Source organism: Enhydra lutris, unplaced genomic scaffold (genome assembly GCF_002288905.1).
Source record: "Enhydra lutris kenyoni isolate GAN:26980312 unplaced genomic scaffold, ASM228890v2 scaffoldscaffold85, whole genome shotgun sequence".
Classification (NCBI taxonomy): Eukaryota; Metazoa; Chordata; class Mammalia; order Carnivora; family Mustelidae; genus Enhydra; species Enhydra lutris.
This window is the reverse complement of record NW_019154169.1, coordinates 5,261,497-5,278,720: the sequence shown is the minus strand read 5'-3', so window position 1 is coordinate 5,278,720 and position 17,224 is coordinate 5,261,497. Positions and strand designations below refer to the sequence as shown.

Here is a 17,224-nt window from a genome sequence, read left to right as displayed (position 1 = left end):
AGAGCCACATGGAACAAAGTGGGAGCTTTCTGGGCACTGGGGACCGGGGCTGGGGAGCAGGGGTGGGGAAGGTGGGGGAACCAGTGGTGGGGCCACAGAGCTCGGGGCAGGGCCCAAGGTGGCTGTGGGGGAGAGAGAAGATCAGGCACTTATGAGTCCCAGGGGTCTGGGTCACCAGTCCTGTCCTTCCCAGGACTTAGGAGTCATGCCCCAATCTCTGACCCCTCAGACCACAGCCCCAGGCACCTTGCAAACGGCAGCTTAGGACTCCATCTGTGATGCCACAGACCTCCTGCATAGGGCAGCTGAAGGGGACACAGGCCACACCCTCCCCCAGCTGGCAGGTACAGGAGGAGGAGCAGTTCTTGATGAGGACAGTCTGGTCCGGCTGTGGAGGAAGGGAGGAAAGCTGAAAAGGGAGGTAGCTTGAAAGGAAGGTGCACCCAGAGGTTCTGAGATGAAACCCACACAAAGAGGTGCGTGGAGATCTGAGGCAAAGTGGGAGGACCCAAGAGGATGCTCACAGGGAAGTACTGGCCATTGTGGAAGCAAGGACAGTGGTCCACAGGGACGCAGTCACGCCCGGCCGGGAAGAATCCATTTTCACACTCGCAGCCCTCAGCACAGGGAGTGGGAAGCCGCACCACTTCCTGAACACCTGGACAGGCCGCAGGGCAGGGGTTCACACACAGACTGTAGTGGCTGTGGCGGGGGCACCGCATGGCTGTGGAGAGGGGGCTTGTCAGACTCTGGCAAGCCAGGGGCCTGCCTTCTGCTGGCCCAGCACCCTCAGATCGTAGACCTCCCCCTCAGATTAATGGTGACAACGATAACAACCAGCAGGGACTGAGCAGTGTCCGCATATGCTACACAATGCACTAATGCACTAGCTGCTTGAATGTATCCCAGATACGACTAACAGGACTTCCCTGCTCTTTGTCTTTTATGGGGTTTTCCTTCCCAATCCCATGTCTGACCATGACAGACAGAGATGGAGGCGACCATCCATCTGTAAGTAAAGAGCACCCCAGATTCCAAGAGCAACCCAGATTCCCTCCAGGAACTTTTGAACCTAGAGACGAAAGGAGGTCAGAAGGAGATAGACGCTGACACCACAGTAAGTCAAGGTGAGGCCGAGAGTCCATGAGGATCAAGGAGAATACATGTGGACAGAGAAGTTGGAAGTTGATGAGAGTTTGTTAAATGAACAAAATATCCAGATGCCAGCTAATAAGTCATATTCTAGGTGTGTGACTCTGGGCAAATTCCTTATCTATCTATGCCTTGGTTTCCCTCATCCATGAAGTGTACTTGCCTGATGGGGCTCTTGGGAGAATTGGCACAGTAAGGTCAGCTGTTCTTTTCATGTTATTATTGGAACTATTTTTACATTATTGTGAGAGAAATGAGAGCCTAGGGCCCTAGAGAGGGGATTCTGGGGCCCAGTGACAAGCCAGTTCTGCCCCCTACTGGCTGTGAGATCTGGAAAACTCTCTGTGCCTCTGGCCTCCACTAGCGTTAGGGTTAGGGTTAGGGTTAAGGTTAGACAGTTGTCCCTAACTCCTGGAGCAGTTCACAGATGGAGTGAGCAGACTTAAAGCAGGTAAAACAGGTTCTCAGATACAGCCTTGTGTCGAGGTCTCCTGCAGGACTTGTTAAAACAGATTGCTGGGTCCCACTCCAGAGTTTCTGATCCGGTAAGTCTGGGACAGGGCAAGAATTAGCATTGTAAACAAACCCTGAGTAGTGCTGGTCCAGGGGAACAATTTTAACACAGCACCTGGTATTGAATGAGTGCTCTATAAATGTTAGCTAAGGGATAAAATCAAATCTGTTTTCCCAGCCCCAGGGTGTGCAGGGCTTTGTGCCATTTGGTGCTGTATCATCAGCTGGAACCGACCCATAGTAAGTCCTCAACTAACACCTGTGTTATGAATGAAGCCCAGACCGCGATCTCCCTCCCCGGACCCCATCCGGGCCGGCTCTGAAGCCCTCTGCGGGGGGACATACGGCAGAAGCTGGGAGCCCTCCAGGGCCTCATCTCCGCACCAGCCGTCTGGCAGGCAGCCACGTAGGCTTGCAGGAAGGCACAGAGCACTTTGCGGTTCCCGCGGGCGCGGCCCATGTCGGCCACGCAGGCCTGGAAGAAGGGCTCCGGCGGCAGGAGTGCGTGGCAGGGTGCCAGGGGGCCGCTGGGCTCGCGCAGGAGGCCGCAAGCGCCACGCCACGCTGGGTCTGCGCCCGCGTTCCCGGCGGCCGGTGGACAGCCCGAACCCGGGCAGGGATGTGGCGCGCCGCAGGGTCCGGGCCGCAGCTGTAGGTCATCAGACGCATTGCTGTTGAAGTTGCCGCAGAGGCCGCGCGTGAGGCCGCGGTAGGCCGCAGGCAGCTCCACGCTCAGGTGGCCACCGAGCCCGAAAAGCAGGCGCGGGCCCCCACGCACCGCGAGCACCACGGAGGCGCCCCGCGCGAAGGTGCGCACCCTGCCGTTGGTCAGCGCGAAGGGCAGGCAGCGCCGCACGCCGTCCACCTGCGGGCAGGGGTGGGACAGCCTAGGGTGAGGGGGAAGGACCGGGTCTGGGGAGAACGGGGAGAAGACTGTGAGCAGGGGTGGTGCGGGGAGTGTGTGCCAGAACAGGGGAAGAGTGGAAGGGACTGTTGGAGTGAGAAGAGGGACCCGGGGAGGAGAGGAGTCAAGGGGTAGGGACATTCAAGGCGGCGCTTGGGAGTGGGCATTGTGGGAAGGGGGGGCAGTTGAGTGAGGGGTAGGGAGAGTGAGGAAGTGAACCTGGAGTGCAGGGAGAGAGGGAAACTCCTTACTCAGGGGCTGGAGAGGTACCTGAGAGCATCCACGGCCCTGGGGAGGAAGGCAGCAGAGGACGGTAGAGCTGGGAATGAGGAAGGAGGGGATGTGGGGACAGGAGGAGGAGAGAAGGGAGGGACCACTTTGGAGAGAAAAAGATGGGGAGACCTCGAGAGGAAGGGCAGTGGGGAGGCAGGGGCACCAAAGAGGGGGTTGGGCCAGCAGGGAGCAAGGGTCAGAGAAGGCTGGGTGGGCCTCCTGGGGAAGAGGTGATGGTAGTTTGGAGCAGGAGAGGGCGCGTGGAGCAGGAGAGAGCACCCTCCTTCCGGTGGAGGACGAAAAGAGGCCAAGATGAAGATTGGCCACAGGGGAGATAGGCAGGGTGGGCGTGGGTGATCCTGAGCATCATGGGACGGGAATGTGCAGACACAACTGTTGAGAGAGGGATTGAAAGGGGAAGGGGCAGAAGGAGAGGGGGCAGTGGAGAAGGGAGGAGGAGAAGAGTGGAAATGAGGTTGTTGGAGAGAGGCGGGCATCAGTCAGCGACACTGGGAGATCCCACCTGTCAGAACAGAGACTGCCAGGCAGCTGAAAGGAGGCGGACCACGGGGCGGGGACTCACCGTGATGTTTCCCCAGTCCTCCCAGTCTAGGTCGAAGCGGTGACCATGCACGCGGAGCAGCACGCGGCGGAGCTCGGGCATCCGTGGGTCTTTCTCCAGCACCACTTCGAAGGGCCACACACCCCGAAGGCGGCCCATGCCCGTGCCCACCATCGAATAGGTGCAGGCGTCTGGAAGGTGGAAGGTGGTGCCATCGAAGGTGCGGAAGCGGAGTCCGTCTGAGGCGAGGCAGACGCCTGGGCGGCCCCGGGCTGCGCGGCAGGGTTTGCAGACCACCTGGCCGCCGGCGTGGCAACGGCAGCAGCGGTTGGTCGCGGGGTGAGGGGGAGGCAGCGGGGCGCCGGGTTCCAAGTAGCGGCCGGCGCTCAGGCAGCCACACTGAGCCTGGGGCACGCAGACGGCGCCACTCAGCAGAAAGCCCGCGTCGCACACGCAGCCCTCGCGGCAGAGCCCAGGGCCGTGGCAGCCAGGCGGTGTCTTCAGCCCCGCGCAAGTGGCTGAGCAATCCGGAGCGCACAGCGTGTAGTGCGAGTGTGCGGGGCACAGCGGGCCTGCGAAGGCAGATTGGAGGATTGCTTCAAGGCATTGCCTATTGGGATTCTCACCCTCCACCTCTGGGGCTAGGATGGGGAATCTGGGGCCCTGGAGGGGTAAAGGTCTACTTGGGCAGAGCTGCAGGAACCTTCAGATAGCAAAAGACCAGGTAGTTAACCATGGATCAGAGTCAGAGCCAATCTGTAGGGCCTGGATGGATAAGGGTTGGGTGGCTGGACCATGAACAGGTCTGAGTCCCTGAGAGGTAAGGGGTAAAGGGCTGGTCCATAATCAGGGCTAAGAAGAGGGAAGGATGAGAGCTGGGCTGGACTTTTGTTGGAGTAGGCCTGACACTTTAGGATGGGCCAAGGTTGAGGGTCTGGTGGGGAGTGGAGGGATGGGTGGAAGCCAGCGCAGTGGGAAGTCCAGGGTCTCAGGGTTACATTGTGCAGGGATGAGCTGACACCCTGGGATGGGCAACAGCCCAGAAGCTGGACCTCAGTCAGGAGTGGGACCAGGTTCCCCAGATGAGCAAAGATGGAGAGGCTGGACTGAAGCCCTAGGCACTCACTGCACAGACTCGAATTCCGCCAGGGGAAGACTTGGCCGCCCAGCAGCTGGCAAGTTTCACAGTAGAGGCTGAGCATGGGGCAGGGTCCAATACCCAGGCATACATCCACCATGCAATCTTGGACATAGGGGCCTGGTGCCAGCATCTCATGGCACAGCTGGAAGGGCCCCAGGGGGTCCAAGAGGATGTCACAGATGTGGGCAAAGTGGGCTGGGGTGCTGGTGGTTGGCAGGGTGACACAGGATGGTGGCGGCAGCGGCCTCTTGTCAGCAGCATTCAGGCACTCAGTCGGGGAACCCACCAAGTAGCTATGGCCAAAGGCCCAAGCCAGTGCATCCTCAGGCATGTTGGTGCCCAGCACAATTCCAGGCACCTGGAGGTCATCCGCAGGATCCCCATTGTAGTCAGCACACAGCCCTGCCACATGGCCCATATATGCTGCTGGAAGATCCACTACCACGCGGATCCCAGGGGCATAGGTCACGCGCAGGCCAAAGGGGCAGCTGATCACAGTGTCCCAGCCATGGCGAAAGATGAGGGTACTGTTGCTCAGAGCCTGGAATGGTAGATTCTGCCAGTCTCCATTCACCTGTGTGAAGAGGGTATGTCAAGCTGGGGCTCTAGGGACCCAGTATCAGTACAAAGGATGCCTATGTCCCTAGGTACAAGCGGGGCCCCCAGAAGGCCTTGTTGAGGGACTAGGGGTCTATTAGGACCAAAAACAAAAAAAGCAAAATCAAACTAAAAGCTTGGATGCTGTCCATTGTACTGATACTTTTTCCAACAAATACTTGGATGATGAGAACTGTGGATTCTGGGGTTTGGGTCTGTGGATCAGACCAGATCAGATTCCTGGATCAGATTTGGAGAGTGGAAACCAACAGCCTCTGAAAGTGACACATGTGCAGTGCCTGGCACTTAGTCTGTGTCCAATAAATATTTACTGAACTAATGCATGGATGAATGAGTGAGGCTCATTGGTCAAGTTAGGCTGTAGAGTCCTAGAGATGCTGGGATTTCTAGGTAATGGCAGGGGCTCCAGGGTGCTATGCAAATATACAAATGTTGAAGCTGCTGTTCCTGGTCTAACCATATTTGCCCACAGCTGCTGGGGCTGAGAGTGTAAGAATTGGGGGTGAGGGTTTGTAAGCTTTGGGAACTGGGGATTTGGAATTCCTGGATTGGGTCTGGGGATGCCCAGGACTTGGACTGAAATTGCGTCTGAAATACAGTTAACACATGTAACCTAGAATGGTGGCTGGAACACTGTAGGTATTCAATAAGTGCTAATTGAATGAATAAATGGGATTCTTGGGTCAGGACTGGAGTTTCAAGAGCCTAGAATCAGGACTGGGCTCTGTGATCAGGGGATCACAAGGAAGTCAAGGCTAGGAGTTTTTGTCCCAGACACTCAAAGCCAAGAGTATTTGTCTCAAACACTTAGGTTGAACTATATGAAACTGCCACATTTTTAGGAAAAAACATCGAGTATTGGCAGCTTCATATGGTCTGATTTTAATAACTACATGTGTTAGGACAGTGAAGTGAGGTAGTTAAGTGCCCTTTGGTTTTGGGGTTAAGTTATCTGGGTTCAAATCTTTGCTCCTAGTTTGGTTAGCTGTCTCACTTTGGCAATTTAACTTCTCTGTAAAATGAAAGAAATAATAACATTCACTGGAAAAAATTGGAAGGATAAAGTAAGGATTTGTATCCTTCACTGGAAGGCAGTGTTTCTGGGGCTAACTGAATTTAAGTAAAATAAAATAAAATAAAATAAAATAAGACTTACAAAAGCAAAAATATACCATATTGGTGGGCTGGAAAACTCAACAGTCTCTCCAATTGGAGTTATAGATTCAATAAAATTACAATGAAAAAATTCCCCCCAAAAGAAAAAAAAATGGCAATCAGTGATAAATTTAAAATACAGCCAAGGCAAACTGCTGATGAAAAATAACTGACGGTGTCTGGGTCCTGTCCTCTGTTGGTCGGTGAATACTCATCCCTCATCCCCAAAGCCCCACAGCTGCTCTCCCAATGTCTCTACCCAGTGTCTTTCCCACCTTGATGGGTAAATTTGCCACACTGAAGTGTTGTCAGAGTCATTGGAGACTCTGAATTATGTTTCACAAAGGAAGAAGTTGAGGTCATGTGTTGTTTGTTTGTTTGTTTACTATTTGCAGAGACAGCATAATAGACCCTGGAGCCGAAATGCCAAGGTTTAAATACCAGCTCTGTTATCTATGAGCTGTGTGACCTTGGGCAAATGGCCTCACCTCTCTGGGCCACAATTTCCTCATCTGGAAAATGGCAAGGTCAACTGTATCTACCTTAAAAGGACTCTCATGCATTCTTTGTTATTACATTGGTGCCTAGTGAGTGCCTTCGCTGCAGTCTTTCCAACAACATTACAACATTTTTCCTTTGCCACCAGAAGTTATAGGGGACTGGGTAAGGGGCTTCTGGATTTAGGGTTTGGTCCTAAAGAGTTAAGGCTTGAGTTCTGATTTGGGGGTTAGTTTTGGGGGATTAAAGTTAAGCGGCTGGGTCAGAGACCATGGGGCAAGAGGAAGGAGGTGGCAGTTCTGCCTTGAGTGTCCAGTATCATAGGACAAAAATTCAAGGTATGACCCTAGTGTCAGGTTAGGGGGATCTAGGGATCAGGGTTGGGAGTCTTGAGGTGAGGACTCTAGGTCAGAGGTCATAAAGTGGGATCCCTGGGTGCATGTGTGGTCAGGGTTGGGATTTTCTCACCAGGACATGACCGGGTTCCTTGGGGTCCAGCTTCAGGTGGTAACCAGACAGAAGCACTTCGAGGCTACTTGGGACTCCATCAGGACTGGTGCCCAGGAGCACACGGAAGTCTGCCAGCTCCTGAGGTGCGGGAGAACTAAGGCCGCTCAGCAGGTACACGCAAGAGCCAGGGAAGTGAAAACGGCGCCCATCGAAGGTGATGTAGTGACCTCCGCCGGCTGCCACGCATGTGGCCAGGCTCCGGGGCACACAGGTGCGCAGGCCGCGGGACAGAATGCAGCGCTCGCCTGGCCTGCAACCACCCTGGATGCAGATCACGCTCCCTCCTAAAGCTGGGCAGACACAGTGGCGCATGCAGCCCACACCCTCCCATAAAGTCTCGCCTGGTCCCAGCAGACGTCCCTGGTGTGTGCAGCCACAGCCACCAGGTCCCCGGCGTCGCAGGACACAGGCAGGACCGCTGTGAACATAGCCGGAGTCACAGGCGCACGTTTCCCCGCAGGGCAGCGGGCACGACACTCCCAACGGACCCATGCACGTCTCGGGGCAGGAGGAGCCACACGGCTCATAGTGGCTGTTTTGGGGGCACTCAATGGCTGGGGGCAGAGGAGAAGAAGGTGGAGTGGAGAGAGTGTTCACATCAGGACCTCCCAGTCTGGTTCCAAAGACCTAATTATTCAGTTACCCCCGAAATGGAGACATTCTAGCCCTCAGCTTCCAAGAGTCGTGACTAGGATCCTGGGATCCTCCTTCTTAGAATGGAGGCTTTCCAGCAATCTCCATCTCACAGAGTAAATAAGTTTCTATCATCAGAAAGCAGAAGTCCCCTTTCTAGAACATAAAAGTCTGGCCCTGGGACACAAAACTCTCACCCCAGAGTCTGGAGTCCTTGTCACCTAGAGGACTTTTCCATCCACCAAATGCAAGAAACTTGCCTTTTAGAATTAACTAATTCTGGACCCCAGGACCTGGAAGCCTTCGCCCTAGGACCCAGAAACCCCACACTCCAAGACCTAGGTGTTCCAGCTCCCAGAAACCAGAAATCTCGCCTCTAGGGTGGAGGAGTCTCCATGCCCTCACCCAACGAACCCAGCCTCTGGTGCTTCCGCAGTCCCACCCCAGGGACCCTGCAGGCTTGCCTCAGGAATCAACTCCAGCATCAAGGAGTGCCACCCCCTAAGTCCCAGAATCCCCTTCCCCAGCAACCCATAGCCTTTCCGATCTAAGTCTCACTCACGGCAGCCAGTCTGGAATCTCCAGGAGTCGATGCTGACACCCAGGCGCTGACACGCGTGCGCGTAGACCTGGAGAGTTAAGCAAAGCGCAGGTCGGTAGTTGGGAAAGGGGCAGATCCAAGCCCTGCAGCTGATCTCGAAGGGCGCAGGCAGCAGCACGTCGTGGCAGGGGCTAAAGGGCCCGTTCAGATCGGCCAGAATGGCGCAGGGCCCTGGGGTCTCGGCTGGGGACGCTGGCTTGGCGCAGGGAGCAGCCCAGAGGGCGTGGCATGGGGCGTCCGGTGGCTGCAAGGCCCAAGTGCGCAAGAAAGCACGCAGGTCCGGACCGCCCACATCGTCTACCGGGTCCTGGTTGAAGTTGCCGCACAGGCCCACCACGTGCGCCCGGTAGCCCTTGGCCACTTGCAGAGAGAGCGCGTGCTGCCAGTCGTACACCAGGCGCAGCGCTGGTGGCTCTTGCTTCAGACCTGCCTCTGCCCATAGTTCTGAGCTGCGGAAATGCAACCGCAGCCTCCCTCCGTGCAGCGTCGCCGGCAGCCGGAGCCGCTGGTGGTCCACCTGCAGGGGTGACCCAAGAGCAGGAGTCAGGAGTTACTGGGACAGTGACAGAAAGCACGCATTCAGAGCATTTGAGGGGAAGCGGGGGATGGAGGCTGAGGGGCTTGGATTTGGGAATGCGAAGATAGTGGGGACTTTGGGGAGGGAAGGTGGGAATGAGTTATGAAAAGCACTTGGCACAGAGTCCACCTCACGCTTTATAGGAGGAGGGTTGCAATGCCTCTTGTCCCCTAACACTGGCATCAGGAACCTCCAAATCCTGTGACCTTGGACGTCTCCTAGGACCACATGCAGCCACTGGCATGTCTGAAATTTCTCCTCAGGGAAAATTTAGAGCCATTATTCTGGTCGGACAGTCACTCCATCCACTAACCAGGAATCTTTTTATTTTTTAAATTATTTTTGATTTTTTTCTAACCAGGACTCTTGTTACCAATACCCAGATGTGACCTCGTGCAAAATTCAGAAGTCTTCCTTCTAGGAATCTAGATAAGTGATTCTACTAAGAAGTCTCCAGTTCACAGGAGAGCCTTCAGCTAGGACCCCAATGTCTTTTCCCCAATTATCAAGAGCCTCCGCCAAGAACTTCTGGATCATTCGAAAACTCTCCTCCCAATCCATGATTTCTATTTTTTTCCATCCAATCACTGAGAAGGTTACCAACCCATTTTTACTCTCATTCACCACCTCCACCCTGGTCCAACCATCTCCTGCCTGGACAATGGTAGCAACCTCCTCACTGCGCATCCTTCACAAGCCCCATGGTCTTTTCCCCTCATGGCAGCCACAGAGATCCTGCTAACACCCAAGTGATATTTCACCCTCTTCCGCACACAATCTTCCCTTGGCTTCCACCTTACACAGAATAAGAGACAAAGTTGTTAAGAGCCCATACAGTCTGACACCATGGTCTCTCCTCCTCCCCCTTCCCACCATCCCTCCTCTTCAGCCTGGCTTCTTGCAGTTCCTCTAACGTGCCTGTCAGATTCCCGCCTTAGGTACTTGCTGTTCCCTCTGCCTGGAGTGCCCATGGCTCTCTTCCTCACCTCTTTTAAGACTTGGCTCAAGTTTCATCTTCTTAGAGAGGTCCTCCTACTTAAAACTACACTCTCAGACATCCTGATGCCACACTCCTGATCCATTTTTTCCTGGTCGCAGGTGGGTTCCCAAGAAGTGTGTGGAGGGGAGTGTGGAGAACCATGGGCTCCTGCATCTGGTCCTAGCATCTTGTACTTCTGAGCTTCCCATACATGAGCCCATTGGAGCCCATTTCCACGCATGAGCCCACAGTCTGATGAGTGAAATCTTTTTATCATCTTGATTTTCCCAGATGAAGAAACTAAGGCCCAGAGAGTTTAAATAATTTGCCTGAGGTCATACAGATAACAGATGGTCAACCAGGGATTTGAACTCAGGCCATCAGGTTCCAGAGTGCATTGTCTTTCTACAGTGGTGCTGAGGAGTGGCTTAGTACATCCATAACCTCATAGGTTTACTCCCTCTAGCAACCCTGATTAAATATATCCTAGTCCCCACAACCTTGCAGAGTAATGCCTCCCAACCTGAGGAGAAATTTCACACCTTCCAGTGGCTGCCTGTGGTCCAAGGTTAAGTCCAAAGCTCCCAGAATGTAGAGGTTCAGTTGTCAGTATTAGGGGACAATAAACCCAGCAAATACTCCTCATATGACACTTACCAGGAGGTGGACTCTGTTCCATGCTTTCTGTATTTTAACTCATTTCCACTTTGCAGGAAACTGTTGACAGGTTCTAGAGATCCACAATCCCTTAGCCCCAAATGCAAAAGTGGCCTGAAGACTGAGACGTTTTGTGTATTTGATGTTAAAACGTAATTGGCAGCCAAAGTTGATCTGAATTCATGGTATGGCTCCTTAATGCCTTCATTTATCCCACTTAGTGTGCATATTCAGACCTTGCACTGCAGAGATATTAATGTTTGTAATTATGTACTACTTGTTGGGATTATTAATAATATATGGCATTTGCGTGGTATGACCGCTTGAAATTCCACAATCAGAAATGCACTGGGCCCCAAGCATTTTGGATAAGGGAGTATGGACTTATATATGATTGCCTCCACTGTAGAGCTGACAAAAATGAGGGACAGAGAAGGATACAGTTTCCCAGGATTCCATACATAATGGTTCTTACCTGCACAAAGCCGAACTCATGCTTGACAGCAGTGATGGTGACACCAAAGATACGCATTGTGACAAAGCGCATGGGCTGCCTCTCTCCAGAGGTGGCGATCCACAGCTGGAAGGCAGGGAGGCCACTGGGTAGGGCCTGAGGGCAATGGCTCAGCATGTAGGTACAGCCCCCAGGCACAGGAAAAGAGTAGCCGTCAAAAGTGTAGATGTATGGCAGTCCAGAAACCCAGCAGGTACCCCCTGTGATGTCCCCCGGCCCCTTACTGGAGATGTCCACTGTCTCCAGCTTGGCCTCCAATGGCATTTTGGACTCAGACACAGTTTCAAGTTCTTGCCAGAAAGCCTCTGAGCCTGGTTTAGTCACTGCCACCACCTTGAGCCCCATCTTGGCTGCTGGGATGGTTTCTGTCTTGGGTTTGGACTCTGGTTCAGCTGTGGGCATGGGCAGGGGGAAAGGTGCGGGTGCTAGTTCAGCCACAACCAGGGCTTCAGGAAATGGTTCTTTTAGACCCAGAGGTTCAAGTTCTGGTTTTACCAAAGCCAAAGATTGAGGCTGAAGTTCATTCATGGCCATGGAGACAAGCCCTGGCTCTGCTTCAGGTGTGCTCTCTGATCCTGGTTTGGGCACTGCTGTGGTTTTAGACCTGGAGATGGACACCATTTTGGAGTCCTTCAGAGATACTGGCTTGGGACTGAACATGATCTCGGTGGCCAGGGTGCCGGGCACACACTCAGGTTTGTGCCTCACGAGGTAACATGTGGTTCCACTGGAGCATACATGGTCCTTACAGGATCCTGGGAACTGGAGTGGCATCATCAGGGAAGATTCTAGAAGGGGATAGAATTCTGCGGGAGGGTTCGGATCTTCCGCAGTCAGAATATCTGGAGATGAGATGAGATGAAATGATGCAACAGAACCGAATCCTGGCATTTGGTCCCATCCCTTTCCTGTCTGCATGCCCTAGGCCTTTAGGGCCCTTGGAGACTCAACATCTATAAGCTAGCAGGGTTCCCAATGTAGAGTGAAGCAGGCCTATATCGTCAGAAAGAGAAGGGTGGGACCGGAGAATAATACAGAAATGGTCAGTACAGTGTGGGTATAGAACAGGGCTGTGATGAGCTGGAGGGCACAGACTCCATCCAAGAACACCGATCAGTTACTACAAAATCTCTGTGCTGGTAAGTCTAAACACATCTGTGGGTCGAATTCCAGCTTGCCATGTTAAGCAGCCTTAAGAATGTGTGTATGTGTGTGTGTGTGTGTGTGTGTGTGTGTGTGTGTGTGTGTGTTCTGTTGGGATCTAGCCACCCCGTTTCCCAGGGAGGGGAGTTATTTTTTCATAGCTGTTGAGGCATGACGCTTGACACCTACAAAGTGAACTTTTAAAAAATAATTTTGTTCTGTAGGGGTTTGCATATTTTCCAGCAAAACATAATAAGGACTTCTGGTATGGATTAGAATATGAACCAAAGTATCAGCTCCCTGTGGTAGGAATGTTTCTGTGTTGTACACTGCTGCATCTCTGGTGCCTAGAACAGGCCTAGCCTGAAGTAAATCTAAAAAAAAAAATTGTGGAAAATTAATAATAGCCAATGTTTACTGCATGCCAGACACTCTCCTATTAACTCATTTTTTTAAAAAATGCCCCAACAACCTTATGAAGTTGTTGGTATTATTATTCACAGTTCAGAGAGGAGAAAGTTCAGGTTCGGGGAGGTGATGTGACTTGCCTAAGGTCACACAGCTTGTAGCAGGATTTGAATCCAGGCCTTTTGCCTCCAGAATCCAGCTCTGAGCCAATTTTAATAAATGAATTGAAGTCCATGTTTTCATTTCTAAGAAACCCCAGCCTTTCTGACTCCTCCCTCACTTTTCTGTCACCTCCCTTGTCTCCCACTGTTTTTTTGGGGACTGGAAACGATTAAGTGGGAGCACCCAAACTGTATTCCGGCCCATGGTCACTGTCCAGCTACTCTGTAGTCTGGGCAGAGCGCTGAAGTGATAAGCCTCTTTCTCAGCAGCCTGAGCGGGTTCTGGGTTTGCAGCTGCCACCTGCTCAGTGTGTAGCTTTGGATGGTGATTTCTTGCCTTCAGCCTTCAACTGCTTCCTCTATAAAATGGGGAAAACAGGGGCACCTGTGTGGTTCAGTCAGTTGAGCATCTGGCTCTTGGTTTCCGCTCAGGTCATGATCTCATGGGTCCTAGGATCTAGCCCCACATTGGGCCCGCTTGGCAGGGAGTCTGCTTGAAGATTCTCTCCTCTGCCCTTCTCCCCACTCTCTCTCAAATAAATAAATCTTTTTTAAAAAATGGGGGTAATAAAGAGGCCTGCCTCCAGAGTGGCTGTGAGGAATATACTGTATAATGTACATACATTATATATAAGAGAATTTACCACTTAGCTTAAAAGTCTAGGCTCTAAGTCTGTGTGAAGCAGTACAAAATAAAGCAACACAGAAAGGTGGCTGAAACCTTGTGCTCTGGAAGCAAGTAGACCTGGGTTCAAATCCTGACTCTGCCACTTTCTAGCTGTATGAACTTGGCAAAAGATTTGACCTCCAGCCCTTCCCCTCGCCAGAAAAAAGGAATTATTACAATACTGTTATATAGTCAACCTCAAAGACTGGAGGGAAGGTCAAGCACCCATTATTTTATCCCTTCCCCTGACCCCACTGTTTACTATTTATACTGTAGTAAAGAAAAAGAACATGTGACCTTCAACAATAACTTCCTTTTTGAGCCCAGTGCCTGGCATATGATTTGGTGCACATTTAACAACTTATAACCATTATTATTCATTCCACAAATATTTACTAAGGGTTGAACACTGTCCTACCTAAAAATCATACAATTAACTGTGTATCTTGGAACTTCCTTAAAAATTTTTTTTTTAAAAAGCACTGACCTCAAGGAACTAATGGGAGACAGAGAAAGAGAATAAGTAAGTATATAGAAAGTGAGACAAGGGACGCCTGGGTGGCTCAGTTGGTTAAGCAGCTGCCTTCGGCTCAGGTCATGATCCCAGCGTCCTGGGATTGAGTCCCACATCGGGCTCCTTGCTCATCAGGGAGCCTGCTTCTCCCTCTGCCTCTGCCTGCCATTCTGTCTGCCTGTGCTTGCTCTCTCTCCCTCTCTCTCTGACAAATAAATAAATAAAATCTCAAAAAAAAAAAAAAAAAAAAAAAAGAAAGTGAGACGAGCTGTGAAAAAAATCAGGGAAGGGCTGCAGTTTTGTAAGGGATAGGGAATTAGGATTTTAAATGGAGTGGTCAATTTGGCCTTGGTAAGAAGGTGGCATTTGAGCAGAGACTTGAAAGAGATGAGGGTGAGATCCATAAAGATATCATGGGGATGGTCAGTGTTGAAGGTTCTGAGAAGGGAGAAGAAAGTAAGGTGGCTGGTGTGGCTGGGCTGGAGTGAGGGAAGGCAAGAATGAGAAGAGATGAGATCAGAGAGGTAATGGGAACATATTGTATGGGGCCTCATAAAACACTGTGCTTTTTGCTGGGTGTAATAATAATTGCATGGGAAGATTTTGAGCGGAAGATTTGCTTTAAAACAAAAAACAAGAAACAAGAAACCCTGCCTCTCGGGCTGCTATGTGAGCAACTGAAGACAGTGTTAACGGTTTCCCCCGTCCCTGATCTCCTGGAATCCCAGCGTCTGCTCAACTTCCCACTGCCTTGGGCCCCAGTGCTGCTCACCCACGCTTGGCTGCCGCATGGCCTGGGTCCCGAAGCCCGCGCCAGGGGCGGTGCCGAAGCTAAGCACGCCCACCGGCGGCCCGGGAGTTTCCAGGAAGTGCACCACTCCGGGCTCAGGCCCATATGCCACCTCGGTCCAGACGAAACCCGGAGCGGGAGCTTGGCTTTCACCAGAGTGCTGCTCTGGGCCGCCGGGGATTAGGCGCCAGTGCAGGTTGGGCAGCGGCTGCTGATCAAGGAGCACCGGGGTGGGCTCGCGCGCCAGCAGCACCGCCACGTTGGAAAAGCCGGGCTGCGCGGTGAGCGCGAAGCTGCGGCTGAACGCGTCCACCGCAGGCAGGAGAGCGAAGAAGGGATCGTAGGCGACGCCCCCGCGGGCCGCAGCGGCAGCCAGGAAGAGCACCTGCAGGCCGGCGGAGGAGCGCAGCACCAGGGGGCGCACTGGGTCCACCGCGAAGTGCAGCACGGTTCCGAGGCGCAGAGCCCGCGCCCCTTTGACGCCGCCCCCCCAGAAGCTCAGGCTGCCCAGGCTGTCCGCCACCACGTACACACGGTCTCTGGGTCCGGGAGCCGCGGGCGCGAACGGGGGTACCGCGTAGACGCGGCCCCAGTAATCCTGGGGCAGCAGTTGTTCGGACACGTGGCCACAGGCCTTATCTCTCGCTTGCAGGCAACTGTGGCCAGCCAGCAGCGCGACGGGACGAGTGGCCACGACGCGGGTGCCCGAGAGGTCGCCTGCGCTCTGCACCTGCAGCGCCTGGAACGGGTCGAGGTGCACGAGGAGGGGCCGGCCGGCAGCATGCTCGACGCCATCCAGCAGGATGGGCACCGGAGGCGTGAGGCTCAGGCGCGTGGGCCAAGCGCCGGCCACCACCGCAAACTCCTTGTGCCGATCGCTGGGCTGCAGCGACGGCGTCACCACCACATAGCGAGTACCCAGCAGGCGGCGCGGAAGCGCTAGCGCCGTATCTAGGGATGTGCGCCCACGCGCGTTCACCACTGTCACGCCCACCGGTCGCGACGCGGCTAAGCGCACGGCGCCCCCCGCGGCCCGCCGCGAGCCCCGCAGCTCCACAGCGCTGGGCAGGCGCACCCACGCGGTAGTGCCTGGCAGCAGGTTCAGCGCGCGCCGAAAGGGCGGTTCCCCCACCGGGTGCGCCCTCACTTGCACCGCTGTCGGGGGCCCCTTGGGCGGTGGCGACACGTACAGGCGGAAGTCGGGCTTCTCAGCGCCTCCATTCTCCAAGAAAGCCGTGATGAAGTAACGGCCCTGGAATTCCACAAATGCAGCCGTTGGGCCTGAGGGAACCCGAGGGGAAAGGAGGGAGTCAGCATAATCTGCTAGATTTTGAGGTCAAATGCATCAGGTTCTAATCCTGACTGCTATGTCCTAGCCGTGTCAATGTGGGCAAGGTACCACCTTTGGGCCTCAGTTTCCTCATCTGTAAAATGGGGGTGTTGCCTGAGCTATGGGAATATTAGATGAGATAATACATGTAAAGGCCAGGGAACAATGGTAAATATTAACTTAAAATAAAGTTGCATCCTTTGAACCATCTGTTCCAGAAAGTCCTACTCAGCCCCCTTCCCACCACCGGTTTGTCCAATTTCCCGCCACAGAGTCTACACAAACAGTCCCTGCTTCCAGCTGGCCCGGGCCCTGTCCCAAGAAGCTCCACGGTGGCCAGTCCCCTGTTACAGAACCATGCCAGGCAGCCCCAAACCCCAATCTGCCCAACCAGTCCCCTGCTGCAGACCCAGATCAGCTCACCAAGTCTTCTGCATCCCCCGTGAATCACTCACCCCACAGGCAGCCCAGGGCACCAAGGCACAGCAGGGCAGGGGAGACGGCAGCCATGGCCCAGGGAGAGGCTGGACAGATACCGGCTAGTGCCGTCTCTCCTGCCAGTCTGCCTCCCGCCCCTGTACCACAGGAGCAGGAACAGATGGGGGGCACAAGGGGAAGGCCAGAGAAGGGCTCAGGCCTTGGAGCCCAGGGAAAAAGGCAAGGCTGGAGGTCTCACCTGCAGGAGCTGGGCAGAGGCCATAGGGCGGGGGTATTTATAATCCCAGGGTCCGCACACCGGATGTCCCCATTAGCACGGGTTCCAGTCTGACCTGGTGCCATTGATTGGAATGAGGTCTAATTATGTGGGAGGGGCCAGGGAGACAGACAGATGGAGAGACAGAGGGGGAGGGACACAGAGAGAAGAAGGGAGGGGCAGATGAGGGAGGTGAATTAGGAGATCAAAGGGGGGCAGGGCAAGAATAT

General features: G+C 53.8%; 2 protein-coding genes across 2 annotated transcripts; both read right to left on the bottom strand.

Annotated features, from left to right (window-relative positions):
- Positions 1–146: 146 nt before the first annotated feature.
- Positions 147–889, bottom strand: LOC111161611 (zonadhesin-like). Its single transcript, XM_022525368.1, has 2 exons — positions 525–889; positions 147–388 (listed from the first exon to the last, which is right to left on the bottom strand). The coding sequence occupies exons 1-2, from the start codon at positions 720–722 to the stop codon at positions 197–199; spliced, it is 390 nt and encodes a 129-aa protein (XP_022381076.1). The 5' UTR covers positions 723–889; the 3' UTR covers positions 147–196.
- Positions 890–1,413: 524 nt separating this feature from the next.
- Positions 1,414–16,810, bottom strand: LOC111161392 (IgGFc-binding protein-like). The gene is made up of 9 exons (XM_022525012.1): positions 16,756–16,810; positions 14,953–16,251; positions 11,249–12,129; positions 8,522–9,077; positions 7,285–7,880; positions 4,531–5,119; positions 3,426–3,976; positions 2,050–2,530; positions 1,414–1,421 (listed from the first exon to the last, which is right to left on the bottom strand). The coding sequence occupies exons 1-9, from the start codon at positions 16,808–16,810 to the stop codon at positions 1,414–1,416; spliced, it is 5,016 nt and encodes a 1,671-aa protein (XP_022380720.1).
- Between the last annotated feature and the right edge of the window lie 414 nt (positions 16,811–17,224).

What these genes read in the sequence shown, in the direction of transcription:
- LOC111161611 (XM_022525368.1), bottom strand. Translation starts at nt 722, where the DNA reads ATGCGGTGCCCCCGCCACAGCCACTACAGTCTGTGTGTGAACCCCTGC. An exon ending in ACAATGGCCAGTACTTCCCT is followed by an intron (nt 389 to 524) that starts GTGAGCATCCTC and finishes CTTCCTCCACAG; the next exon opens with CCGGACCAGACTGTCCTCAT.
- LOC111161392 (XM_022525012.1), bottom strand. Translation starts at nt 16,810, where the DNA reads ATGGCTGCCGTCTCCCCTGCCCTGCTGTGCCTTGGTGCCCTGGGCTGC. An exon ending in CATGCGGCAGCCAAGCGTGG is followed by an intron (nt 12,130 to 14,952) that starts GTGAGCAGCACT and finishes TCTCATCTCCAG; the next exon opens with ATATTCTGACTGCGGAAGAT. An exon ending in GCGGAATTCGAGTCTGTGCA is followed by an intron (nt 3,977 to 4,530) that starts GTGAGTGCCTAG and finishes CTGCCTTCGCAG; the next exon opens with GCCCGCTGTGCCCCGCACAC.